Below are 24,734 nucleotides of genomic sequence, written 5' to 3' on the forward strand. Positions count from 1 at the left end.
TGTTACTGCATTGGTCCTTGTTGTCATGCAGTTCCTCTGTTCCTGTTGGTTACATCTATTATCTAGGTATCCTTCTAAGTATTTGTGACTTGTGACTTCCTCCAGCATTTTACCATTGAGCCAGATTTTAATTTTGCGGCCTAGTCTGTTTTAGATCAGCATGGTTTTTGACTTACTTGTGTTGATTTCAAGTTTTAGTTGTGACATAATCCTGCGTTTCTGTTAGCTCACTAATACCACATCATCGACGTATGAAAGATGTGACGGGGTTAATTTGCCCAATCTTGACGGATGAGAATTAGTCCGGTCCAGCTTTTGTGCTAAGTCAAAAATTAACAGATACAATAGGTGGGGTGCCAGCAGGCCTCCTTTTTTTCAAACCCCTATTTGTTAGGATCTTTCTTGAGACTCTACTGCCATCTCCCAATTTGATTCTTATCCATGTGGGTGTAGAGTTGTGTTATTCCTCGCAATGTGTTTTAAGGGATTTTCCATCCTTTCAGTTTTCTATACAGCCTGTCAGTCTACACAATCAAAAGCTGCCTTTAGATGTCTAAAGCACAGGTGTACTTTTCTTTTTTTCCCTTTTGCATTTGTCAGTGATTTGCGAGACTGCTAGTATGTTTTTGGGTGTTCCGGTCCCTTTGCTAAATCTCGATTTGACCGGGATCAGGTTTAGCTTATCCGAACACTCAGTCAAATCTTCCTGGACAATTGATGCGTAGTATTTTGCTCCGATATTGAGTAGTGCTATTAGTCTGTAATTTGCCGGGTTTGATCAGTCTCCCATTTGTAAACTGGGTTTAATATAGAAACTAACCAGCTAGATGGGGTGCTGCCTAGTAGTTCAACTTCATTGTATAGCATACAAAGATGAGTGCCCCAGACGTTTGAATCGAGATTGAAGATGGCTTGGAGGATGCTGTTTATGGCTGGTGCTGTCACGTTTTCCTCTTTTTATTGTGTTAATTATGTGTTTAATTAAGAATGTATAGTCTGGGGCTTTATCTACAGGAGGGAGGCTTTTTCTCGCTGCACCCGATGTTGCTGTTGTTATTCCTGCATCATTGGTATTGTTAAGAAGTTGTGCCTTTCGTAAAGTTGGCCTGAATTCTGACATAATATCCCCTTCGACTCTTCTTGCTAGGAAGCCTGCGCAGGCTCCATCTTGAACGTTTGAGTTGTTTAGAACTTTCATTGGTCTGCCTAGATTGTTTACTGGATCCCAGAAAGCAGTCAAGTTGTTTTGTTAAGCACTGAACACTAGGTTTGTCAGTTTGCCTTGCACTGTGTTCTTTTTTCTTCTCAGTGTAGTTTTTTGTATTCCTTTCTAAGCTGGCGTACATTTTCTCAGCCTAGGTGATCTGTATCTGTAGTTTTAGTGTTCCCGACTTCCCTTCTTAGTTCTCATTTTAACACTTGCATTTTACCTGATGTGGTATTATTTTCCTTCCCTGTTTTTCTCCTGGAGCAGCCTGTCATTATTGATGTCAGTTTGGTTGTAATTATTATTCAGGAGCTTATAGGGTTGATATTTTTATTACAACTAGCCATTGCTAGGTCCTTGATTGTGCGGTTTAAGAAGCGATGCATTAGTCCACCTCATGTGTTATAAGTTTGTTGTGTTTAAAGTGCCTTCCAGTGCACATTTTGGATGGTTTACGCACCTAATGCACGGCACCTCCAATTTAAACTTAGTGTACATGAAGATAGGGAATTATATTAAAACCTGTAAATATCTTGAATTACAGGTGGCTGGAGTCAACAGATTAGGATAATGGAATTTTCCGTACCCAGGCCGCTACATTGGCCGGGACGGAAGTACAACCGGCTGAAAGGTATGCACCATATACAGTCCTAATATAAGCTGCACATAATGATTATGCTTACGCTCTTTGACCTACTGCCCGAATATTTAATATCACTCTTACAACTTACAGGGCAGATACTCCATACACCCGTAACACAGGTATGCTAGGGATTGGGGTAAACACTTTGTACACTGGACACTCCCATTTAAGCATGAGATCGTACAAGTACTTGACACTTGGGGCAATTTACAATACTAGTTTAGATTTCTGTTAAAACTCGCATGTACCTGGAGTGACGCATAGTGTCTTATAAATTGTGCTTGAACATATATGCGATTTTGTTTTCTGTCTCACCAACTCACAATTTTGGGTGCTAGAGTTGTCTCAACATTGGGACTGAGGGTCTCCCCTCACAAATAAATGTACAACAATGTGGGAAACCTATGTGTGATGTTGTCACATCATATTGTATATATGTCTTTCCAGCCCTGACGAAGTCGCTGGTGACCTAACAATTAGCGACGAAACAAGTGTTGGCGGGAACAACTTTCAGTGAAAAGCCTAGGGGTGGTCATCGACTCTGACCTCTCACTCAAGGGACACGTGGGGGCCGTGATCTCTGTTAGTCTTTTCCAACTGTGAAAAATTAGGAAGATTTCCCACCTGCTATCTCATGCAGGTCTTGTGCAGGTAGTGATCGCCTTAGTGCTCTCATGCCTTGACTTCTCCAACTCCCTCTACATAGGGTTACCCCAGACCTTGCTTAATCGCCTTCAAATCATCCAGAATCAGGCGGCAAGGCTAATCCATAAAACCCCGAGATGGCAATCTGCTAGGCCCATGCTGCAAAAACTACACTGGCTGCCCATAGCACAAAGAGCTGCTTTCAAGACTGGTTGCCTAATCTTCAAAGCACTCCACTGCAATAGCCCCGAATTCTTGAACAGCCTGATCGTAAAGCACGTCCCGGCCCATAATCTCTGCTCAGCCCACCTTCACTTACTTACCATTCCTTCCATCAGGCTGAAAAAGCAAGGAGGCCGCAGGTTCCACACCTGGCACTCAGGTTCTGGATCTCTCTCCCCCTCGCTATCAAGACCAGCGACAACCTATTGAGCTTCAGAAAGGCCTTAAAGACTTGGCTATTCACACAAATCTGCTAACTTGTTCCACCGCTTCATCATCGTACATACCCAGCACCAGGAAACTTATGGTGACAGTGCGCTTTACAAGCTCCTATTAACATTAACATTAACATAACAAAAAGACTGAGAAGAACCATTGCTGCTGTTTCTGTATATTTAATGTTATGAACATGATAAAATTGGTTTATGTGTGCTAGGATATTGCAACAATTCCAGTGCCGAGATGTTTGTATGCCTTCTGGCATTTAACCCGAAATGCATGTGCTGGTGGCTATGATCACTCTGAGTCAGAAAAATAAATGAAAATTGAATTAAGTGTGATAACGAGATGATTGTATAGTCCAGTATGAATTGAGCACTAGCTCTGTGGAATGTAACTTTCGTGGGCGAGTTCTCTGTTGTTCTACCATTGGTAACCCTCATTTCTAGATACTCTAATATTGTCACAAATGCCCAGCTAATACGATCTGGTCAGTAAGTCAGCAGTTGGTATTGCGGTGACACATCCCAGTTTGTGATGTCTGATGTCAGTTTTTCGTCCTCGAATGGTGTCTGGATCAGATTGGCATTAGTCACCTTTTAAGACTATATCCCAGACAGGATGCACTTTTCTTATCTCTAAGATGATTGTTAATAAGAACAAGTTGTGTTTTTTTTCTTGTTGGAACTTGGGTGTATGTATACACTGATCAGTAATACTGACCTTAATTTAAGGTTCCTACTGTGAGTGAGTTTGATTAATTGCAGGCCAGGGTCTGGAGATTTACGTTTTTCAGATTTAATGTGGAGTGAAGTAGACAGCCAGGCAGTCCTCCTTTTAGATGGCCATAGCACAATATTTTTTTCTCGCTTCTACGAAGTAGTAGATGAAACCTTTCAAGGGCAGGTTACCTAGGGCCCATGTGTCTTTGAGTGCTATTATATCATATGCTTTCCAGTCTTGGAGGGGTATTCCGTCCTCTAGCAGTTTTTGTGTCCCCGCTATGTTCCATGAGAGGAGATGTAGATCATCTCTCATAGTCCTCCTGAGTGTGGTCTCCCTGGGTCATTCTACCATGTTTATGTTTAGTGTGGTGGCAAGCTAGCGCCACTGTGTTTGCTGTTTGTCAATTTGCATGTCAAGGTTGCTGTTGTTTAGTGCTGAGTTTGGGCTACTTCCCTGCGCGTTCTGCAGGACTGAGTAGACCTGAATTTTTCCCAGGAAATTTTATGGGGTATTGTGATTTTGATGATAAGCTTTTAGAGATGATGATGAGCTGTAATGGTTTTGTTAATTGTATAACCAGGATTTGAAAATATTGTGTGTGGTTCAATAGAAGTTGTGCTATATCTTCGGGCTACCATGTGAGTAAGGGAAGTTCAGGCCATTTGAATTCTTCATTAGGTAGGAAGTCCAATGATAACAGATCTATGGATTTTATAAGTTTCAATCCTGGAATTGCTGTGGGCAATTTTAATATTTTCCCCCTGTTAAAAATATCATATCGACCTTGTGAGTTATATAGTGGGGTAAGGATGATTTGCACGTCCATGTTGTTTGGGAAGGAGATATTCTTGATCAGGTGCGTGCACCAAGCGTTTTCTGACTGTGTTTTTTACGTGAGTTTGTGCCACCTCCCTAAAGTTTTTTTGAGGCACGGGTCTATTTGTTTGCTCTTTATCTGTTTGCATACTCTCTTCTAGTGTGGTGTATGGGCAGACCAGCTGGTCTTCAGCTTTGTCTGATTCTTGTTCGCCCCGAACAATCCACTTAAAACTATTCATTGGAGATTTTATTGCTCGGGCATATTGACTGCGTCTGTCATCCTTGGCTTTTTTTGCTCCACACACTTTGATTTGGTTTGTGTGATTGTCTATGATATTTCTGAGTAGTGTGTCTTCCTGGTTTCCATGGCGATTACCTGTACCACGGCTGTTCTTGTCACTGTTTTGTTAGTTATGCCATTGTATTTTTGGACTTGTATGTGTTCCATTATTAAGTTCCTTTTTGTTTTGTAATGGTCCTGCTTCTTTTGTTGTCTCTCTGTGATCAACGTTTGTGTGTCTCTTGTTCTTGTACAGTCCAGTGTTCTTTTTGACAGATTCTGGTGTGGGACTGTTTTGTGCCTTATTTTTCTATTAAGTCTGCCTCTCCCAATCCCCACTCAGTTGGACACTATCGACTATACTATCATCCTGGGCGTTGAGCAAGCTAGGTTCCGCTGTGTTATTTTGAATTTTTGGGAATTTGTGTTATGTTCTTTGTCCTTGTTGGTTTGTTACTTGGCTTATGTTTTTCCTCGCTTTCCTATCACATTTCTTTTGCCGCCTTGTTTGCATTCCCATTTTTGGGTCATATGTGATTGCACCTGTTGTTGGTGTGTGATCATTGTTCGTGATTGTCGTGTTTACCTGTGTTTGCTTCAGTGGATTATTTACTCCTCCTGTCGGTACATAAGGGTCATTGGCTTTCCTTGCTCTCATGTTTCCTTCGTGTAATTTCTTTTCCCGATATTCATTATTTTTATTATCCTCTTCTGATTGGCAGTTGTTGGCCATTTAATTATTGACCAAGTGTGCTTTTTTAATACAAGAATTGCAGGCAGGCAACTTAGCTTATCAATGATCGGCCCACATGGGCATTTTGCTTGTGTTAGGGAGTGGGTTGCTTGTTTCTTTACTATTAAGTTGATACGTTTTTCGAGTTTGATATTAATTCCTGAAATGTGTGAGGCCACCATGTTCATTAGGTTTATTTGTATGTATATTTTATCAGCCTGCATTACCATTTCCAAAGCCTACAAGGCCTTCTGATGTTTTATAAAAAGTTCCTACATGAGCCACAGCTTTGGAATTTTACAATACAAAGGAGTTTTCAGCATCATTTTAGCTTTGCCTCATAATCCATCTTCTGATTTTAACCTAAAAATATTATTTCTGGTTCAAACAAATTAAAATGTGCTTAAACACTGCCACCCCTGCTGTTGCTCAGTGGTAGGATCTTTGTGATGCAGTGGCAGGTCACCTTCAATGGCTCATTACTGCATTTAAGAGTTAAACTGATACTAATTACATGCAACCTTTGCCCAGGCAGTGTTAAAATGTGTAATTATAACAAAATAGTGATTTAATATTGCAACACAATTGTGGTATGGTTCATTCTCTCTCAGTAAATTGTGCATTTGTTGGACAACTTAAACATCAAAACTGTGTGAGACTGAGTCTACGCACACCATTAGGATATGTTTGCCTGAGTGCTGGCTAGCTCACAGTGCACACTCTGTACCCCTAACCTAGTATAGGAATGGGAGGTATGTGCCACCTCAGAACATGACAGCCTTGACTCCCCAAGAAAATCGTGGAAACCGATCTAGAACATTTCATTTGGTAACTCATGCATTCCCAAAGGGAGACACAAGAAATACTCGAATTCGCATTACAATATTTATTGAAGCAATAAGATTATTGTGTAAAATAAATGTGCGCTGCAATAATCAATAGAAGGAAACAAAACTGAGTAATCGGCATCACAAGAATGGTAAAGAAAATTGTGCTGTTACATAGATTATAGTTATACTCCTACCTAGTGCTCCCTATCTATCCTAGTGGATCTAGGGTAGGTGTATTGGCCAAAAATCCTGTAGGGTGATATAACTCCCCAATTACCTCCGGATAGCTTTCATTTGGGAGCCCGTCTTGGTGTAGAGCCGGGCACCATCCTTTTCAGGAGGTAAACCGGATTCAACGGAGCTGGAAATCCGGCATGGGATGACCACTGCAGTGCCAGTAAAATGCTCCTGTAACTAAACAAAGGGTGATGGTGCTTATATATTAAACTTCACCCATGCTGCCAGGACCAAGCCCCAGTCAGGCTGTCATTATTAATTCTAGCCTTACAAAGCTGTTGTTAAGTGGACAATAAAAACAACAGCATTTTTTGTGCAGGGAACTTCATCTTTCGCACAGAATGTTCAAGACCCTGATAATATGCCTATAAAGATGTGTAAATGTAAGCAGTGTTATTTCATGGGTCATTCTCCATACAAGCAAATGTGTGTTAAAATGGTGGTGTCCCTGCCCAGGCCTAATGTGATTTTTCTACAAGCGATCTTGTTCACCAGATCTTTTCCCCTCTTTTTTTGCAATCAAAGGCTGGGAAAGCCCATCAGCTGAGTGGAGAAGAACGGGAGCAGCTTTTGCCAACCCTCCGGTCTGTGGGATGGAATGAACTTGATGGGAGAGATGCCATCTTCAAAGAATTCCACTTCAAAGATTTCAACCGGGTATGTAAACTGGTCCCACGGGGCTAGCAGGTGGTAAATGATCAATACCCAACAAATCGAGGGATCTTAGTTTTGCTACATTTTTATTAATCGATGGGAATTCGAGATCATCTGGAATACTCAATCCAACTATAAATCTGGTGACTTTTTTGAAGTCCTACAGATAAACAGCTGATTTATCATAAGCTAACGTTTAGAACACAATTTCAGCATTGCATTGTAAACAACCTTTCCTTTTGCAGTTGGCGGGCTGCTCTAACCCTCGAATCACAACAGGGCTTTTCACTACCTGTCATAAACCACCTGCATCATGAATATAATATGGCAGAAATTGGCTTGGAACTCCTGGAAAAATGTTTTAATGGCGTAAAGAGGCCTGCTTGGGACTTCATGCCTACACCGCATCATTCGAAATTACAATGTGCTGGTATTGTGACTCCCTGTTTCTAGAATACAAAGGCTCACAGTGCCACAACAAGCGACATATTGTGATTGTAACATCGAGGAGGGACTATATCTGTCTAATGCAGAATCGGAGTGTGTGAATGTTTGGTGCGGGCTCTTGGCAGGGGATAACCCTTCTTCAATCACAAAGCCCAATTTTCCCTTGTGATTTGCAAGGCCTGTCCCTTTCAATTTGCTGCGGGCCACAAAGAGTGGTTTGAGATTGGTAATTGTCTTTGCGATTTCAGACTTTGCATTCACAAGTCAGTTGCACTCTCTTTAGTGACGGAAAGTTTAGTGGAGAGTAAGACCAAAGATGTTTACCTTTATAAAAATGCTTATTTCTGACTCTTGCAAAGATCTTTACTTCTGTGTATATATGTTTTGTATTTTTGTATTGTACTCTATGGTTTATTAAGGCATAAATTTGTTGGCGTCTGTGCTTTCAATCATAGAACCTAAGTCATTTGCATACAATATCTGGAAATCCCCCTAACCACTCACAAGCAACATGCATGTGATATCAAAGAGCCTGTTGCTGTATTATATATATGCACATTAATTCATAACTCAATTTTATGCCAAGGCTGCTTTATTTACAGTGTTTAAATGCTAGACGGCATCGTGCATTGGGGTATATACTCCTCCTCTCTCAGTATGTGGTGAGGGTTTTTTTTCCTTGAATTTTGATCTGAATTGTTCCACCGCTTGCCCTAATACTTTGTTGGCTTACTTTTAGCCTTCATGGTCTATTACCTTCAAGCCAGAGCTAAATTTAGAGGTTAGAGTCGGTCTTCACTCCTTCGAAATGTGTGTGCTTGCTCACGATTTAATAAAGTGCTCCCTGGGACTGATTTACCACATACATTCTCCACCCACTCATCGCCATCAGCATTTAATTTTCTTTCCACGGAAATTTTGAATTATGACTATTCTTCTTCTAATTTAAAGTAAGTATTTAATTGAATACCACTACTGGATTCTGTAGAGAGCCACCCGGGCTTTCTCATACATTGTATCATGCATGAACTCCTCGCTGCGGGTTCGACCCGAGGAGATAACATAAATGGTGTAAGACCGCTCAGGCCAGCCAGTTAATTACAGTTTGGACCTGTATTTCTTTAAGCGCTGCGCATGCCTTACCTCCGTGGCCCGCCACGCTACATTAGCGACGAGGCCGGTCTGAACCCCGGTGCTCGGTCTCACATCCGGCGGTGCATGAGAAGCGTCCTGTGGCGCTCCTGTTCCCGTGGGGCATTGCCTCCCCCCTCGACACCCCTCGCCATCGGCTGCCCTGGGCCCTGGGACGTGTGACCGGAGACGGCATCTGCACTGTTGTGCATCCAGGCAGCAGGAGTCTGCGCATGGCCGTTGCCACCGCGCAAGAGCTGCAGCACGCAGGGAGCCCACCCCTGCACAGGCACCACACCCCAAGCTGCCGAAGAGTCATTGCCCATCTGCATCCTGTGCCGGCTGGCACGCCTCGGTGCTTTGGTGGAGAGGCACTGCACCGCGGCGGCTGGAGCCCGCGTGTCCCTTGACGACAGAGGGTGAGTGTCTGAAACTCCTGAAGACTGCCTCACTCATGTGCTGCTATGTGCACATCACCTGCTGCTCAGCCCAGACAGTGCATGCCCACAGAAGGGAGCGTAACGTTTTAAAGGCCCAACACAACAGAAAAAAAATTTGGAAGAAAGGGAAGACCAATTTAAAATGACAGGCACCAAGCTGCCTAATCAGGAGTCTGCCTCTCTCTCCCTCTACCTGCATGTGATCACAGCATACCGGCAAGTAGCCAGCAGGCCAAGGCTGCCACTGACATCTCCACGCCCACACAGGTACAGTATGCCTGGAATACAACAGGCCATCAACATAGCGCACAAGTCCCTGCAAGCTAGGACTACGCCAGCCGGCCAGGCACGTGCCGCGATGCTCACCTGCAAGTAGGTGACACCTACAAAAGGAAGGGGGGTGAAAACTAGTAGGGGACAGGTACCCCACACCTGTGCACCTACACACCACCAACATGAGCATGCAGCCGCAAGCAGGAGTCGCAGGCCCGCCGGCCAATGCTGGCAATCAACAAAGGGATGCCGGTCTGACACTAAGTCTGCGGAAATGTTCTATGCGCGGCTGCGCAGGTTGGCAAGCTTGTGCTCATTCATAGACAAAAGGGAAGAAATAGGCTGCCAGGTCATCCATGGGTGCCGCTCGGCGCTGCTGCGAAAACAGATATTTCGGCAACCTGGATTTCCCTGGACGAGATTCTCATCTTTGCCAGGTCTCACAAACTTTCAGATGTACGGGGGGGTTGCGAAATAGAAGCTCCCCTGCGGAGGACCGCTGATGCACCATTACCGCTGAAATACATGACCATCAAGGAAGAGAGTCGAGGCCATACAATGGCGCCCGAGTACAGCCTGCCCTGCACCGCGGCTGTCTACAAGTGGGGTGTGCTGCAACTGTGGAGTAGAACACCCATCAATGGCAGTGTGCAGAGCAAGGGGAAAGACGTGCTCTCGCTGCGGAAAGGTAAATCACTTTTGAGTGTACGGACGTTCTTGACAGCTCTTCCCCAGGTCTCAAGGAATGACGCAACGTCTACGCCAGGTATCACTCGACGATGCACAGTCACAAGATGATGGAGCGACGCGTGGGCGCTGCCTCGCGCTTGAAGAAAATGACGATGAGGTGTTTGTCATATCCTTTGTCAGCAGGTCGGACAAACACCGAAGGCCGCCCCCAATGTGCTCTGTCCTGGTTGGAGGGTCAGCTGTCCAGGTGCTCATACATACGGGCGCACCGGTCAATGTCATGGACTCCGAGCAGTACGAACGATTGTCGCCACAACCCTCTCTCGCACAAACCAAGGCCAGGATCTACACCTATGGAGACACACATCCTCTACCCCTCAGAGGGGCAATTGAGGCTGAAGTCACTAGTGATGAACATGTCACGAGGGCCCATTTCCACATCACGGAAAGGAGGAAAGGCACCCTTCTCAGTTGCCACACTGCAGAAGACCTCAGCCTGGTTTTCTTTGCTCATCAAGTCCACGACTCTCGCGCTGATGCCATCTTGCACGACTTCCTGGTGCTGTTCACAGGGCTTAGCAAGCTGAAAGGTAAGCAGTTCAAGTTCCACTTTAACCCCACCATGAGGCCGACGGCACTGAGACACCGGAGGGTGCCGTTCAACCTCTGCCTGCAAGTAGAGGCAGAACTGAAAAAACTTGTGGACCTCGACGTCATTGAAAAGGTATCTGGTCCCATCCGTGGGTACCCCTGTTGGCTGTGGCCCCCAAGCTGAAACAGCCGGGTGCCATACAGCTGTGTGTGGACATGAGGCTCCCAAATGTGGCAGTTAAAAGGGAACGTCATCTCACCCCCCACCAGGGATGACATCATGCCGGGCATGAATGGTGCCAAGTGGTTCCATCAACTAGAACTTGAGCCTGAGAGCGGGTACATCACCACGTTCTCAACCCACGTCGGCCTTCGGAGGTACAAAAGACTGAGTTTCGGGATGTCGTCTGCAGCCGAGGTCTTCGAGAATGCCATCCAGGAAGCACTGTCCAGTCTGCAGGGTATCATAAATCTGAGTGACGACAACATGGTGTTCTCGAACATCACAACCACCTCTGAGCCACCCTCCAGGCTAGAAGACTGCGGACTGACCCTCCAGAGGGCCTAGTGTTCCTTTTACCAGGTGTCGGTCGACTTCTTTGGCTACATCTTCACCAGTGAAGGGTTGAGAGTGGACCCCAAAAAAGCGATGGCCATCCGGGTGGCAAGCACCCCGAAATCCCCCACAGAGGTCCGCAGTTTCCTCTGCATGGCCACCTACTGTGGTAGGTTCATTCTGAACCTAGCATCTCTGTCAGAGCCACTCCGCGCCCTCACCAGCAGTGACCGCCAATGGGAGTGGAATGTGGCTGCCAACACGGCGTTCAGTACCATCAAGACGGCCCTCATGGACAAGATGGTAATGGCCTTCTTCCACCCGGGTCGATGCTCTGAGTTGGCAGTGGATGCAAGCCCAATAGGTCTAGGAGCTGTCCTCCTACAGGAGCATGACCGAGAGACTTGGAAGCCAGTCGATTACGCTAGCTGGGCGCTCCCAGACACCGAGACCAGATACGCCTATATCGAGAGGGAAGCCCTGGCCATAAGGTGGGTGAGTCCGCATTTTCACCGCTATCTGTATGGACAGGAATTCCAGGTATTGACTGACCACAAGCCACTGCTCCCACTCTTCGCAGGATCCTCAAGATTAGCGCCTCAAAGGATTTAAAGATGGGCCGTCCAGTTGCAGGCGTACAACTTCAAGGTTGTGTTTTGTCCAGGGGCACATAACCCAGCAGACTACGTCTCACGGCACGCCGAGCCACAGGTCGATCGAGCCCTGCCTACAGACGTAGTATAATCAGAGGCGTTTGTAAAGATGGTCTCTTACGAGGCATGTCCAAAAGCAATGACCGTGGAGGAGATCAGCCACGGCCGTGGACGAGACGCTTGCCATGGTGAAGGATGCCCTAATAAACAATGGGTTACCCACTTCCTGGATGAAGCCCAATCACTCCGGGCGGAAGAGAGCCATGCTCTGCAACAGCTCTGGCAGATCCGACATGAACTGAGTGAAGGGGAGCAAAGCGTTGCCTTGAGGGGGCACGTCATCGTGATTCCCAGGACACTGCAGGATCTCATCATCCTGCTAGCGCACTTGGGGCTCCAAGGGATGATGAAAACCAAAGCCCAGCTATGAAACAGGCTGGTTCTCAGCGATGGATACCTGAGTGGAAGACATAGTGCGCCAATGTCACTCATGCACCATCACGGGCTGGGACCCTGCACCAGCCCCAGTCATCACTGAAGAGCCATGCGAACACCCATGGTCTAAGGTCAGCATCGACTTTTGGAGTTTTCCTGACGGGTGCCACATGCTGGTGATAGTTGGCTCATTCTCCAAGTTCCCAGTGGTGGAGGTGGTGGCATCCACAGCGTTTCTGCATGTCAAAAAAATCCTGGACAAGACTTTTGCCCTCCTAGGCATGCCGGATGTGAACCGGTCAGACAATGGACCCCCATTCCAAGGACACAAGTTTCAAGAGTACATGGAAAATAAGGTGATCCACCACAGGAAGATCACCCCTCTGTGGCTTCAAGCCAACGGGGAAGTGGAACATTTTATGCAGACCCTTAACCGAGTTCTACAAATCACAGTGGATCAGGGGAAAGATGTGGAATCAGCACTCAACCAGTTTCTAGATGCCTACTGGCAAATGCCACACAGCACCACCATGCTTTTTAAAAGAGCCCCGAGAGACCGCATCCCAGCCAATCCAGTGTGGAAACCTCCTGAAAGAGACAACGCAGCCACACAGGCTAGGAGGACGGTCACCAAACAGAAGGCAGGTGATGCCCGAGGAGAAAAAGAACCATAGCTGAAGGTGGGCGACAGCGTCGTGGTTAAAGACAGACACCCGGGCTGGAAATTCAGAACGGCATACGAACCGGAACAATGGACTGTTGTCAGGGTGCAAGGGATCATGGTCATGGCGAAAAAAGGCCAACAAGTGGTCACCCGGAATGCCTCATGTTTTAAGAGAGTTCATGGGTCGGACATTAGCTCAGCGGAGGCAGAAGATCTGGACGGAGCTTAGTATCACACGCCCGTCAGCACGCCAGAACCTGTGACCCCCCCCACGGAGACACCTGCAAAGAGAAAGTGGAGAAGTGCGGCTGCCGCTCAAAGACACAGCCAAGGTGCCGTTATTCAAAATCCCCAGCACACCCAGATGGATGCAGTGGCCAGTTCCAACTCCCTGAGCCAGAAGTATGGTCTCCGGCCGAATCCTGCACCCAGCCAGAAGTTGAAGGACTTCATGTGCACATCCCCTTAAGCATGCAGACTATGGTGGACGATCACTAAAGAAAGAAGGGATGTAGAGAGCCACCTCCGCTCTCTCATACATTGTATCATGCATGCACTCCTCAGGGTGGGCTTGACCCGAGGAGATAAAATAAACGGCGTGAGACCACTTGGGGTCTTCCCGCCAGCCAGTTAATTACTGTGTGGACCTGTATTTCTTTAAGCTCTGCGCAGGCCTTACCTCGGTGACCCCTCCGCGCTACAGATTTCAAGAAGGAATTATTCATTTTCAGCAAATTTGGGAACATTGATGCACATGAAACATTGGAGAATACAAGAATAAATTCACACCAGGCTTTAGTATGCCCTACGTCCAAGAATAATCGTGGTACATCGGAGATACCAGACATTTGCCTAAAGACAGCAACCACTTGGCAAAGGATGACAGACGTCCATGTGTGTACATACTTGGAGGCCAGAGCATTATTGGCAAATTCATGATTCTTGTATAGATTTTCTATAGTTGTTAATTTTTAACAGGTTCAACCTTTGATGGTTGGCCAGGATCAATTTCCAGAACTGGGCAAAATGTCATGGTAATGAACAAAATATTTATTTCCCATCTATGCAAATAAGTGGATGTTCAAACATGCATCAAAGCTGACCTTGTTAATACATCTTTTCGATTGTACTTTAAAAAGTTTTATAAGTTGTTATTTCATTTAAATGGCAAGAAAGCAATATTTGTTGCTTCTGCTGATAGTTTGGCATTGCTTCTGCTGAAAGTAATAGAGAAGTTTGGTATACTGCTAAGGAAACTGGGCGTTTAAAAACGCAAATGCTATTAGTTCAAAGAACAAAGATGGAAGGATGGTGTGTGAAATTGCTCAGTTTAAAGATGCATTTAAGTGTGTTTTTCAATATGTCACCATCGTAATGGAAGTGAGTGATTTAAGCTTTTTGGTTAAGGTTGAACAGCTAATTGGGACAAAATGGCTTGATAGTTTGCAAGTGTAATTTGGATAAGAATGTTTTTATCTATATCTGTAAATAGGTAACAAATGTGTGTAAATATCAGACCTAAAGTACTGTTTTGCATTTATTGTTTTATAGACTCCCCTGACGAAGGGCAATGAAATGCCCGAAATGCATTGGGTTTTCGAATAAACAACTGCTGCTCTGAACCATCTGTTGTACTGAAATCGTATTTGCGAAAGGGAGGCCCGGATGGGCACACGCTAATACTAGAAGTTTTTCAACTACAAATTGTTGAAATGTGGACAAGTCAAAGAAGAGGAAACGATAAATATTATGGACAAGATTGAAATAATGTTAAAATTGGATTTAATGAGAGATGAACGACTGGAATTAGTATCCGCAAACACGCTGTGCAGCTAGGGAGTGGAGGGTTAACCATACTCTCCCCATATGTTTGTCTGCTGAAAGTTCGGCATATCTTCACTGATCTACTCCTAGATAAAGCCTAACGGCAAGTACAAAACCAAGATGCAGTTGGCGAAAGACCAAAGTAATGTAGAGCTTAATCTAAAACAGACCAGATCCAATGGGCATTAAACTCCTTGCATTAATCCTGCATACACATATGAATATAAATTTGGGAACAATGGGTGCGCACACCAATTTGTTTCATAGCTTTATCGGCTCTGTCCTGTGCAGTCATGGTAATATGACATTTGATGGTCAGTTGCTTACGAGATAAGATTTATTGGTCCTGGTATCATTATTCGTTTGCCAAAAAGCAGTGCTCTGAATTGCCACTGAGTGGTATGTCTGCTATTGGAGGACTCAAAATAACAAAACAAAAAGAGTAGAAATTCCAACGCTCAGGGATAGGTGAAAACATATATCCTAGGGTGCTGATTCACCAAGCCTTCAAATTAAATTTAAAGTCACAAATGTGGCCCCATAGCATTATGCTCATGTTAGGAGCAAATTTCCAGTTTCTTTGGGATACTCCTGTACATTTGTGATAGTTGTCAATATCCTGATCTACTCCAATACCTTCAATTTATCAATGTAGGTTTTTCACTAGGTAAATCATCCTTCGTGTAATAATGTGATACAAATCTTCTTTTGGTAATGTAACTTTATTTGTTATGTATTAGCTTCTCAAATACCCACTAGAATACATACACTCCCTTTTAAATATAAACCCCCCCATCAGGAAGATAAAAATGGCATTTTGATTTGTCTGCTCCTGAGTGACAGCCACCTTATCCTTCTGCAAACATCACATAGAATCCCATCGAGACCAAAATTGAGATGAAATATACACCGCAGTGGACCAGTGTTACAAGAAAGGAAGTCCATGTATTTACGAACAACTTAACTTTGGCAAACGCTTTTTCTAGTAGTCCTTAATTGCAGATTCCGCAGCACAGGATATTCCCCAGGCATCAGACTGGATCTGGAAAGTTTTGAAATGCATCTCTACGCACCTTGGATGATGCTGGCGGCTCTGCACCAATGTCGTCCACATCGGACGCGGTATGCAAGATTCCTTTTATAGTGGCCAACCAAGGGCGCTGACATCTGTTTCTTTAGTGACTGTTTCTGGCCAAAAAACACAAAGCCATGACACAATGATTTTTGACCAGTGTGCAGAGTCTAACAGCATATTTAGGTGAAGAGTCCAGTTCGTAGAATGTGAGGGCTGGTGAGACTTTTAACTGCATATACCTCACCTTAGAACATATTCAACAGTGACACCTCCCTTGCAGATGGGTCTTTAAACTGGCTCAAACCGAAAAAACCCAGAAGACCAAAATGCTCATTTTGACAGACCTGACTATTCAGGCAGTCGTGTTTAGTGAATGGGTAGAATGATGCCCTTGTAGCAGCCTGGCAGATGTCCAGGACATGCACTCTGCATGCTGATGCCTTAGTAGCAGTGTTGTCTTTGGCAGAATGAGCCAGCAAGCTTTCAGGATGGTGATTCTTAGCTAGTGCATAGCATATTTTCATGCAGAGTACAGTTCATCGAGAGTCTGTATCTACACCACCTCACTCTAGCAAACCCAATGAAGAGCTGGTTGTCCTCCCGGTGTTCTGTGGTGCATTCCATGTTAAAGGAGAGGCCACATTTTGTGTCCAAACGATGCAGTCTCTCCTCTTCCTTGGAAGGTTGAGGTGGAGTGAAAAATAACAGCAGTATGGTGTTTCAGTCCAACAACACATTTTGTCTCTGTAGAAGCTGATGTACGAGGGTAATCGCTCACCCTCCTGCCCGATATAATTACCACCAAGAAGACTGTGTTATGCCTCAGAGGTCTCGGAAGGGAGCTATGCATGGGTTTGAATGGAGAACACTTAAGAAATGTTAAGACTATATTAAAGCCCCGTTGAGGCATAACAAAAGGGGCTGGTGGGAACAGGTGCAGTAAGCACTTAAGAGAAGTTGTCACAACTGGTGACTTAAAAAGAGTGGGCTGATCCAAGAACCATAAAAAAAACAAAATAGCAGAAAGGTAACCTTTAACCATGCCACGAACCAGCCCCTGCTGAGCTAAAGACTACACAAACAGCACCTCCAACAGAATCAATTGGTCATGAAGAGCACCAAGCCACAAACTTTTCCCAGCAGCAGGCATTTACAGTTTTGGTTGATAGAAGCCTGGCTTCCAGAATAACATCACAGATCTTGTAAGGAAGGTTGAAAACACTCATGTGTCACCCCACAATCTCCAAACATGAACATGGAGAAAGCGAAGTTTGGGATGAACAACTGTCCCCTGCTGTTGCAACAGGAGATCCCCCAAAAGGACAGCATGATCGGAGGGCAAAAGCTCATACCTAGGAGTTCGAGATAAAACACCCTCTGTGCCTAGCCCGGAGCCAATAGGGTGACTTGGGTCCGGTCGGGTCGGATCTTCTTGAACCCTGGTCAGTAATGGTTTCAGAAGAAAGGCAAACAGGAGTACTGAGTTCCATTCTAAACAGAATGCCTCTCGGAGCAAGAGCTGCTTTGGAATCTGCAATGTGCAGAAAGCCGACGTTGTACAGTCTCGGCGGTGGTGAATAGATCACTCCACGGTTCTCCCCATTCTTGGAAGAGTCCTGGCAACTCCTCGGGAAGCAGACACCATTCGTGTTTAGCAAGGTGTCAACAGTAGAGTTTTTCCACCCACTCATTCAGCGATCCTGCCAGGTAGTGTACCACCAGGAAAATGTCCTGGCATTCCAGCAATGTCCAGAAGCACAGGGCGCTCTGGCACAGAGTCCCCAACCTAACTCTGCCCTGCTTGTTGCAGTATCACATGGCAATGTTGTTGTTCATGAACACCTGGGCTAATCTCCCCTTCAAGGATGGTAGAAAAGCTTTCAGCACCAAGCGAATGGCTATTTGCTTCTGTAGGTTGCTGTAGAGCCATTCTTCTGCGGAGGCAAGAGTCCTTTGATCTCCACCTCTCACAGATGGCCACCTCATCCCAGAAGTGATTCATCAATCACCACTGTCAATTCTGGGTGGGGAAGGGAGAAGGTTCTGCTGCTGACCCAATCACAGTCAAGCACCTATCACTGCCTGCTTTTTACAGCTTCTACCAAAATCCAGACCAATTTGGATGGATTCTCCTGGTGCTGTCCTCACTGGGACTTCATGCCCCACTACAGAGTCCACATGTGCCACCTGGCGTAGTTCACTAGAAGGATGCAGAAGGTCATCTGATTCGCTGTCTGACCCAGCAACATCCGGGTCAGCCTCATTGAGATCCAGGACTGAGGCTGAAACACTGGGATAATAACCCAGATGTCCTGGACTCTCCTCTCCGAGGGTAAGCACCTTATTACACCATGTCCAGCATGGCTCTGATGAAAGGGCGAGTCAAGTGTGACACCGGCACGTTGATAGCGAACCCCAGTGAATGCAGGAGGTTTGCCATAGTCCGGAGGTGGGTGATTTCTGTGGCGATCCACCCTTTGACAGTCAGTCGTCAAGGTAGGGGAACACTGGCACCCCATACCTTCGAAGATGTGCAGCAACCACCGCCATCACTTTTATGAACACCTGAGGGGCACTGGTTAGGTTACAGGGGAACACAGCCAACTGGAAATGCTCTTGGGATACCATGAACCGCAGGTAACAGCTGTGGGCCTGCAGGATCGGAATGTGGAAATATGGGTCCTGTAGATCAAATGCTAACCATTCAGGCTCTGGAATCCAACATAGAGTGGCAATGTTTGGGATTTGTACAGGACAATGGGTTCCTCATTGTTGTGTGGTGACTGTGTCATTGGGAGTGGCATCAAGAGGGCTTGGTATGGCATGAGTGCTGGCTGTGAGGCTAGAGTCAGTCCAGATTGAGGAATAGATCCAGAGCCCCTAGTTGGTTTCGGGGGAAGGCCCGCTTATTGTTCCCCAACTGGGACACACATCTGCTAAATTTGCCCCATAGGTGCCCCAGAGAGACCCAACGGCCCAAAGTTTCAGTGCCTGCAGCATAGAGCTCCCTAAGTAGGGAAGGTCACTCTGGGGAATTCAGGGAAGTGTCAAGCAGACACATCCTCCGACTCCACAGGAGGAGTGTGGGAACTGGGTTTAGAAGCACAAGGTCGAGAAGTGAAGAGGATAAATGCTTCAACCTCTTCTTTTTGTGGTTCTTTGACTTACACAACAACTTCGATTTTGAAGATGACTGATTGCGACACAGGCTTCGCGACTGGAACCAAGAGCTCCCTCGGGAAGGGGACTGGAAATGATGTGAAGCTGCCTTTTGCCACGCCCCTAGCAGCTTCATCACTTGCTCCCAGTTCACTTCGGGTGCATCAACTGGCAGTTGGCGCAGACCCTGAAGTAGAGGTCCAACCTAAAAGACTGACCAAGTGGGGATCAGACACTGGCATCTGTCTGACATTCCCTACAGGTTTTGAAACCCATAGGTTTATTAAAGGACTTATCCCTTGCACACTGGAAGCAATAACTTAAAGGTCAACAAAACAGTCAAAAAAGTAACAGAAGTAGCGTTCCAGATCCATGCTTTTGGGCCAGAAAAGGGGGGCATGGAGCCACCTTTATAGGCACAGCGCGTATCACTTCTGATGCGAACAACTTCAATGCGGAGCTGCCGATGCTACCTACCAACGCGCAGAGGTACTGCTCAAGGTTTTCTAGATCCAGTCTGATGCCTGGGGCATATTCGAAGGTGAGGCATCGGCAGTTAGAAGTCTCTATCCGAAAAAGAAAGCAATTCAAGAGTAACAAGGAAGTGCATTAAATGATATATGCATATAAACAACTAAATCCAATAGCTCACTGGGATGGTTAGAGGCATATTTTTAATTTGAATAAGATCTTAATGGAGGCTAGGGTAGAAGAGCGGATTAAGAAAGGGACCATTGATCTGGAAAGTGGTCCCCCGTATCATCAGTTGTTGTTATGGTCTTAGAGGACTGATCCTCTTATTTCTTATCATCCTTCCCAATACAAGAGGGGGTCTCTGGTATACTCAAGGATGTTATACTGTATCTTCTTTGTTCATATCACTTTCTTGAAGACTGACACCTCTTTACCCTTAGAAAAGGATTCTACAGGTGTTTACATTTCAAGCAATGTATCCGGTTTATTGAAGTTGGTGACCCAAACCGCAACCTCCAGGAATATAGAAAATCCAAATAGACTTTTGCAGAGAGAAGCATACCAGGCAGAGGGCAATTTAAGGACTGCAGAATCCGGCGAAGATTGCAATATAGTCTTGGATTACTGGATGGCTTGGTACAGAGGATGATTTCATGGTACCCTCTTCCTAGCAGAAAAGTTAACTTAATGGCTCAAAGAATAACAAAATAGTGCAAAGAGTTTTAATCTTTGCGGCTGTGTTTGCCTGGTAGGCAGCACTCTACATATGTAAAAAAAAGCTTGCTTCTCTATCTAGAAATCTGAACAAGGTAGATAAACAGGAATATATAAGAAAAGTATACCTAGATTAAAATTACTGATAGGATATTTGAAATCAGATGGTTTATCCTATAAATGCTGTCAAGTAATATTTAAAATCAGCATTTAAGAGGCAAATGGTTCTCTAAAAGGAAAAGGAAAGGATATCATTAGGCAACTGAGAAGTCATTGCTTAGTAACGGACAGTCAAATGTGATTCATCATACCTGGAGAACTGTCTGACATTGATCAATCTCAAACTTTGAACCAGAGTAGTGGAAAGAATATAATCCAAAAGAGGGAACACCTGGGTGAAAACCTGGATTGGGCAAACAGTGATTTTAGAAGGAAATATAATACAGAGTAAAATGAATAATTTACATGTAGATTAGACCGCAAGACAACACAGTGCTACAGTTTTATTATTTTTCAAGATGAAAGAGCTGGTATGAAAGATGCTGGTGGGCTGATGCCTACATGTACTGAACATTAGTAAAGGCTTATGACACACCATTCCAAGCTTCAGCTGGTCTCCTCACCGCTCTTCCCTCTGCTCCACCAGATACAGTTGCATGCATAATGACATGGGAGTACAAATACTTGGCAGTCATGATTTGTTGCTCAAAACGTGACTTACTGCTAAACTGGTGACCACTTTCATATTTGGAATATTGAATACCTTTGCTAGGTTGGAATCCAAAATCTGTCCCATGATCTGAATAATTTTGGAAGGAACCAGAAAGGATGTGGGTTGTTCACGGAGATGCCTAGCTTGTATAAACATTTTAGAGGTACGGCTTATGTGGACTCTGCACGCTCCCTGGATGTCACTCAGATGAAGCACTTCTCTTGTTAGGGGTAGCAGTGGACCATCTCATGGTACAATAAGGATAACACCTGCACCAGGATCTTGGTGAAGACTTGAGGGGATGGCATTGAGGCCAAATTACATTGTCCTATACTGTTAGTGTTAGATTCCTACGTTGAGCCATATGTAATTCTTGTCCTTCCTAAAGGGTTTCCTCATCACATGCCTGCATCATAAGGTAGAGGAGGCACTTAAACTTGGTTTAAAAGACTGGAAGGCCTTTACTACCTTAACAACAGAGGTGGTCTTATTTGGTATCATGGTAGATGGCCAAAGTGATTTTGCCTTGATTATTCCAATTTAAAACTGCTCGGCCTCATTTGTGGAGTGATCAAAAGTGTTCTCATTGAAGAGTGCTTTGATGACTTTCCTTACCCTCCGGCATGAGGTCCAAGTACTTGAGCCTTGATGTGAATAAATAGACAGACCAGAGCTTATGATTCTGGCAGCTGCTTCAATTAGGGCTCTCGAAGTAAGCAGCTTCTGCTCCACATATTATGTGTAGAACAGAAGCTGATATGGTCGCAAGATCAGCTCTCCCAGGTTCATTCTCCAGCTGAGGAGGTCTTGAAGGCAGCTCCATGGAGGAATAGTCAATCTCTGAAGGAACAATGAATGTTCCTGGGACCAAAGTTCAGGCTGGTACTGAGAAGTGGTTCAGTAGTGCCTGTTTGGTGGGGAAACCGGTGCCATATGCTGAACCCCTGTTCTATAAGATGTTCTGAAGACAATAGTAGCTTCCAGAGCTACACTAGCGGGATCTGGAACTGCACAAGATTTGGAGGCAAAGGTGACTTCCGAGGGTCTTACTGGGTATGGAGTTTAAGAATATTAAGGATAGCGATGAGGAAAGTCATATAGAAGTTCCACAATGGATTGGGAGGTCTGAGTAAATTCCAAGTCAATCAATCCAATCTGTCCACCTTTGAGTCCTCAATTCCTGAAGTAGGGAGAGCTAGTGAAGATACCCCTGGGGACTACATTCTGAGAAGACATGTGATAGAGTCTGCATAAGGGATGAGTTGAGTTCATCTCGTCGTTGTTGCTGATGTCATAACATTAGAGCCCCATGCACAGTGCAGGAGATGGACTCAAACTCCCAGTGCAATTGACCTACCATACCGCAACGTGAAAAAGACTGCCTCAGCCTTTTGGCATAGTGGCAGCTGGGGACCTGCATCCTGACAAGGATATTGAATCAACACAACTCAAATTTGCAATAGAGTATCAAGTGCATATGTTTCTCTAGAGTATGATTATCTTCTAAATCTATGTACCTAGTGTCCTTTCCCTGCAATATAAAATTAGGATCTGGCAGGAACAACTCGTAAAAGATTGGGGCAGAGGATGGATTTTCAACTGGTTGCCTTCACCTTCTCTCAAGTTACTGAGGCCACTGGCATAAGGCCAGTGAGGGTGATCTTCATAAGGGAGGTAGGATAGTCCCTGATGGGGATGCCTTTCTACCTCATTGGTAGAAAATCATGATGGGTCAGCCACTTTATAGTTGCCTTCTGATTCATGTTCCTTATGAAAAAATATAACTTCTCTTTGGGGATTGGTGCAAACCTGCAAGCAAGCCTGGTGGTTCCAGAGGAAGTCCCAATGGTGCACACATAGGACAGGTGAGCCCTGGATAGCTCTTCTTCAAACACAACACAGAAAAATTATGCAGTTCAGCAGTTACAAATGGTCACTGGCATGTCGTGCATGGCTTGAGGCAGAAGTTTTATGGAATATTCTACTGCGTATCAGGGAAGACGAGGGTAACCAGAGCAAATCATGCTCTGTATTAGTAATTTGCTGGCCGCGAGAGAAGCAGTTTCATATCAACATCGTTTAGCAGAAAAATATTGTTGCTGACCTCAAGACCGCTTTCTGCCCTTTTGGGGAAGGTGTGAATGATACTCAGAAAGGAACAACATGAGACTACCGTTGGAAGAGGTGTGAGCCCACAAGGCGAGCTTCAAAGGGAAGCCTACTTTGAAGGCAAAATGGTAGTCGGTTGCAAGAGGCTCTGCTCTTTTGTTTTTGGAGACAGGTTGGCATCAGGGACTGAAAGGTAGAAGATGTTGCCAAATGGGGGTGAGGAGGGTAGGGAGAGAGAGGGAGTAGAGGGAGAGAGAGAGACTGGGGAGAGGGAGAGGAGAGGAGAGAGAGAGAGAGGAGCAGAGAGGAGAGAGAAGAGGAATGGAGAGGGGGAGGAGAGGGAGGGGGGGAGAGGGAGAGAGGGGGATAGACTGGGGTAGAGCGGCAGGGAGAGAGAGAGAGGGGGAAAGAGGGAGGGGGAGCAAGATATTATTAGAAACTGATTTTCTACACCACAATTAAATAAAAGCAGGTATAGCAAAGTAGAAATTAATGAAATATTGTAGTAAAAATATTATACTAAATTAAAAAAACGATGTTTTGTAAAATATCTTTTTGAGATGTGATTTATGCAAAAGAGATTTCAGAAAACGACATTATTACATTAAACCCTTGCATGCAGCTGCGCTGTCATGGTAGGCCTAAAAAAAGTAATGGGAAAGAGTCCGTATTCAAGAATTACTACATAGTTTAATAGATTAATCTGGATGAGGTATGCTAGCCTTTGCTACATGTTGTGGTTTGTCCAATTAGTGACACAGATGCCCCATTGGTTGCCCTTACTTTGAATCTGTAGCTTTTTCTGCAGAATAGTGGAGGGAAGGTTAGTCTAGATGCAATGTTCCCTTATCTAAGAGATGACGAAGATGTAGGTTGATGGACCCTGGCTGTTTCAACCTAAACATCAGGAACAGAGTTTATGTGCTAGATTGTGTTATCTCTCAACTTGTTTTCTTTGGGGCAGTAGATTTATGCATCTGTGTAATAAGTTCTCAAAAAGTAATTGTGTAAAAACCCATGCATTTTAATGCTAGTCTGGGAATATACTTTAAACACTTGTGTACTAGTCACAATAAACTAACTGTGCTTCAAAATCTTTGCACAAATATTGATACCCATATCCAGCCAGCTGTGCTTTCAGTTAACATTTGTCTTTCAGAATTCTAAAATAAAATAGTGAATCATAAAATACATAGCCATCACACATGTTCCAGACTTTCAGGTTACCAGCCTCTTAACTTCCAGCTCCCATGTTCTTTGTCAGGGTCTTTTTTTTATTCAGTTCAAAAAGCTTTATTAGCAAGTAGAGCAAAATACACTAGGTACAAGAAGGGAAATTATTCGTACAGAAATGCAGTAGATTTTTGAATCTTTGGGATGTATAAAATGCAATATAAATACAATATCGGCTATAATAAAAAAAACAACGTGAAGAGAATAAATGAAAATCGTAAAACCGCGAACATACTTTTTCTTTTTTGTAAAACTTTTTCAATTACTGGAAAGGAAAACAGAAAAATCAAATAAAACATATAAAAAGAGTTATTAGAAGAAAAGAATTACGAAGACCAA

General features: G+C 44.7%; 1 protein-coding gene across 1 annotated transcript in view; it reads left to right on the forward strand.

Moving 5' to 3' along the window:
• The window catches only part of PCBD1 (pterin-4 alpha-carbinolamine dehydratase 1), a 214,369-nt gene that overhangs the window by 103,587 nt on the left and 86,048 nt on the right, over positions 1–24,734 (forward strand). The window contains exon 2 of the mRNA XM_078643254.1: positions 7,087–7,218. Coding sequence (XP_078499380.1) covers positions 7,087–7,218 — 132 coding nt within the window. The remainder of the gene's footprint in view (positions 1–7,086; positions 7,219–24,734) is intronic.

Source organism: Lissotriton helveticus, chromosome 5_1 (genome assembly GCF_964261635.1).
Source record: "Lissotriton helveticus chromosome 5_1, aLisHel1.1, whole genome shotgun sequence".
NCBI lineage: Eukaryota > Metazoa > Chordata > Amphibia > Caudata > Salamandridae > Lissotriton > Lissotriton helveticus.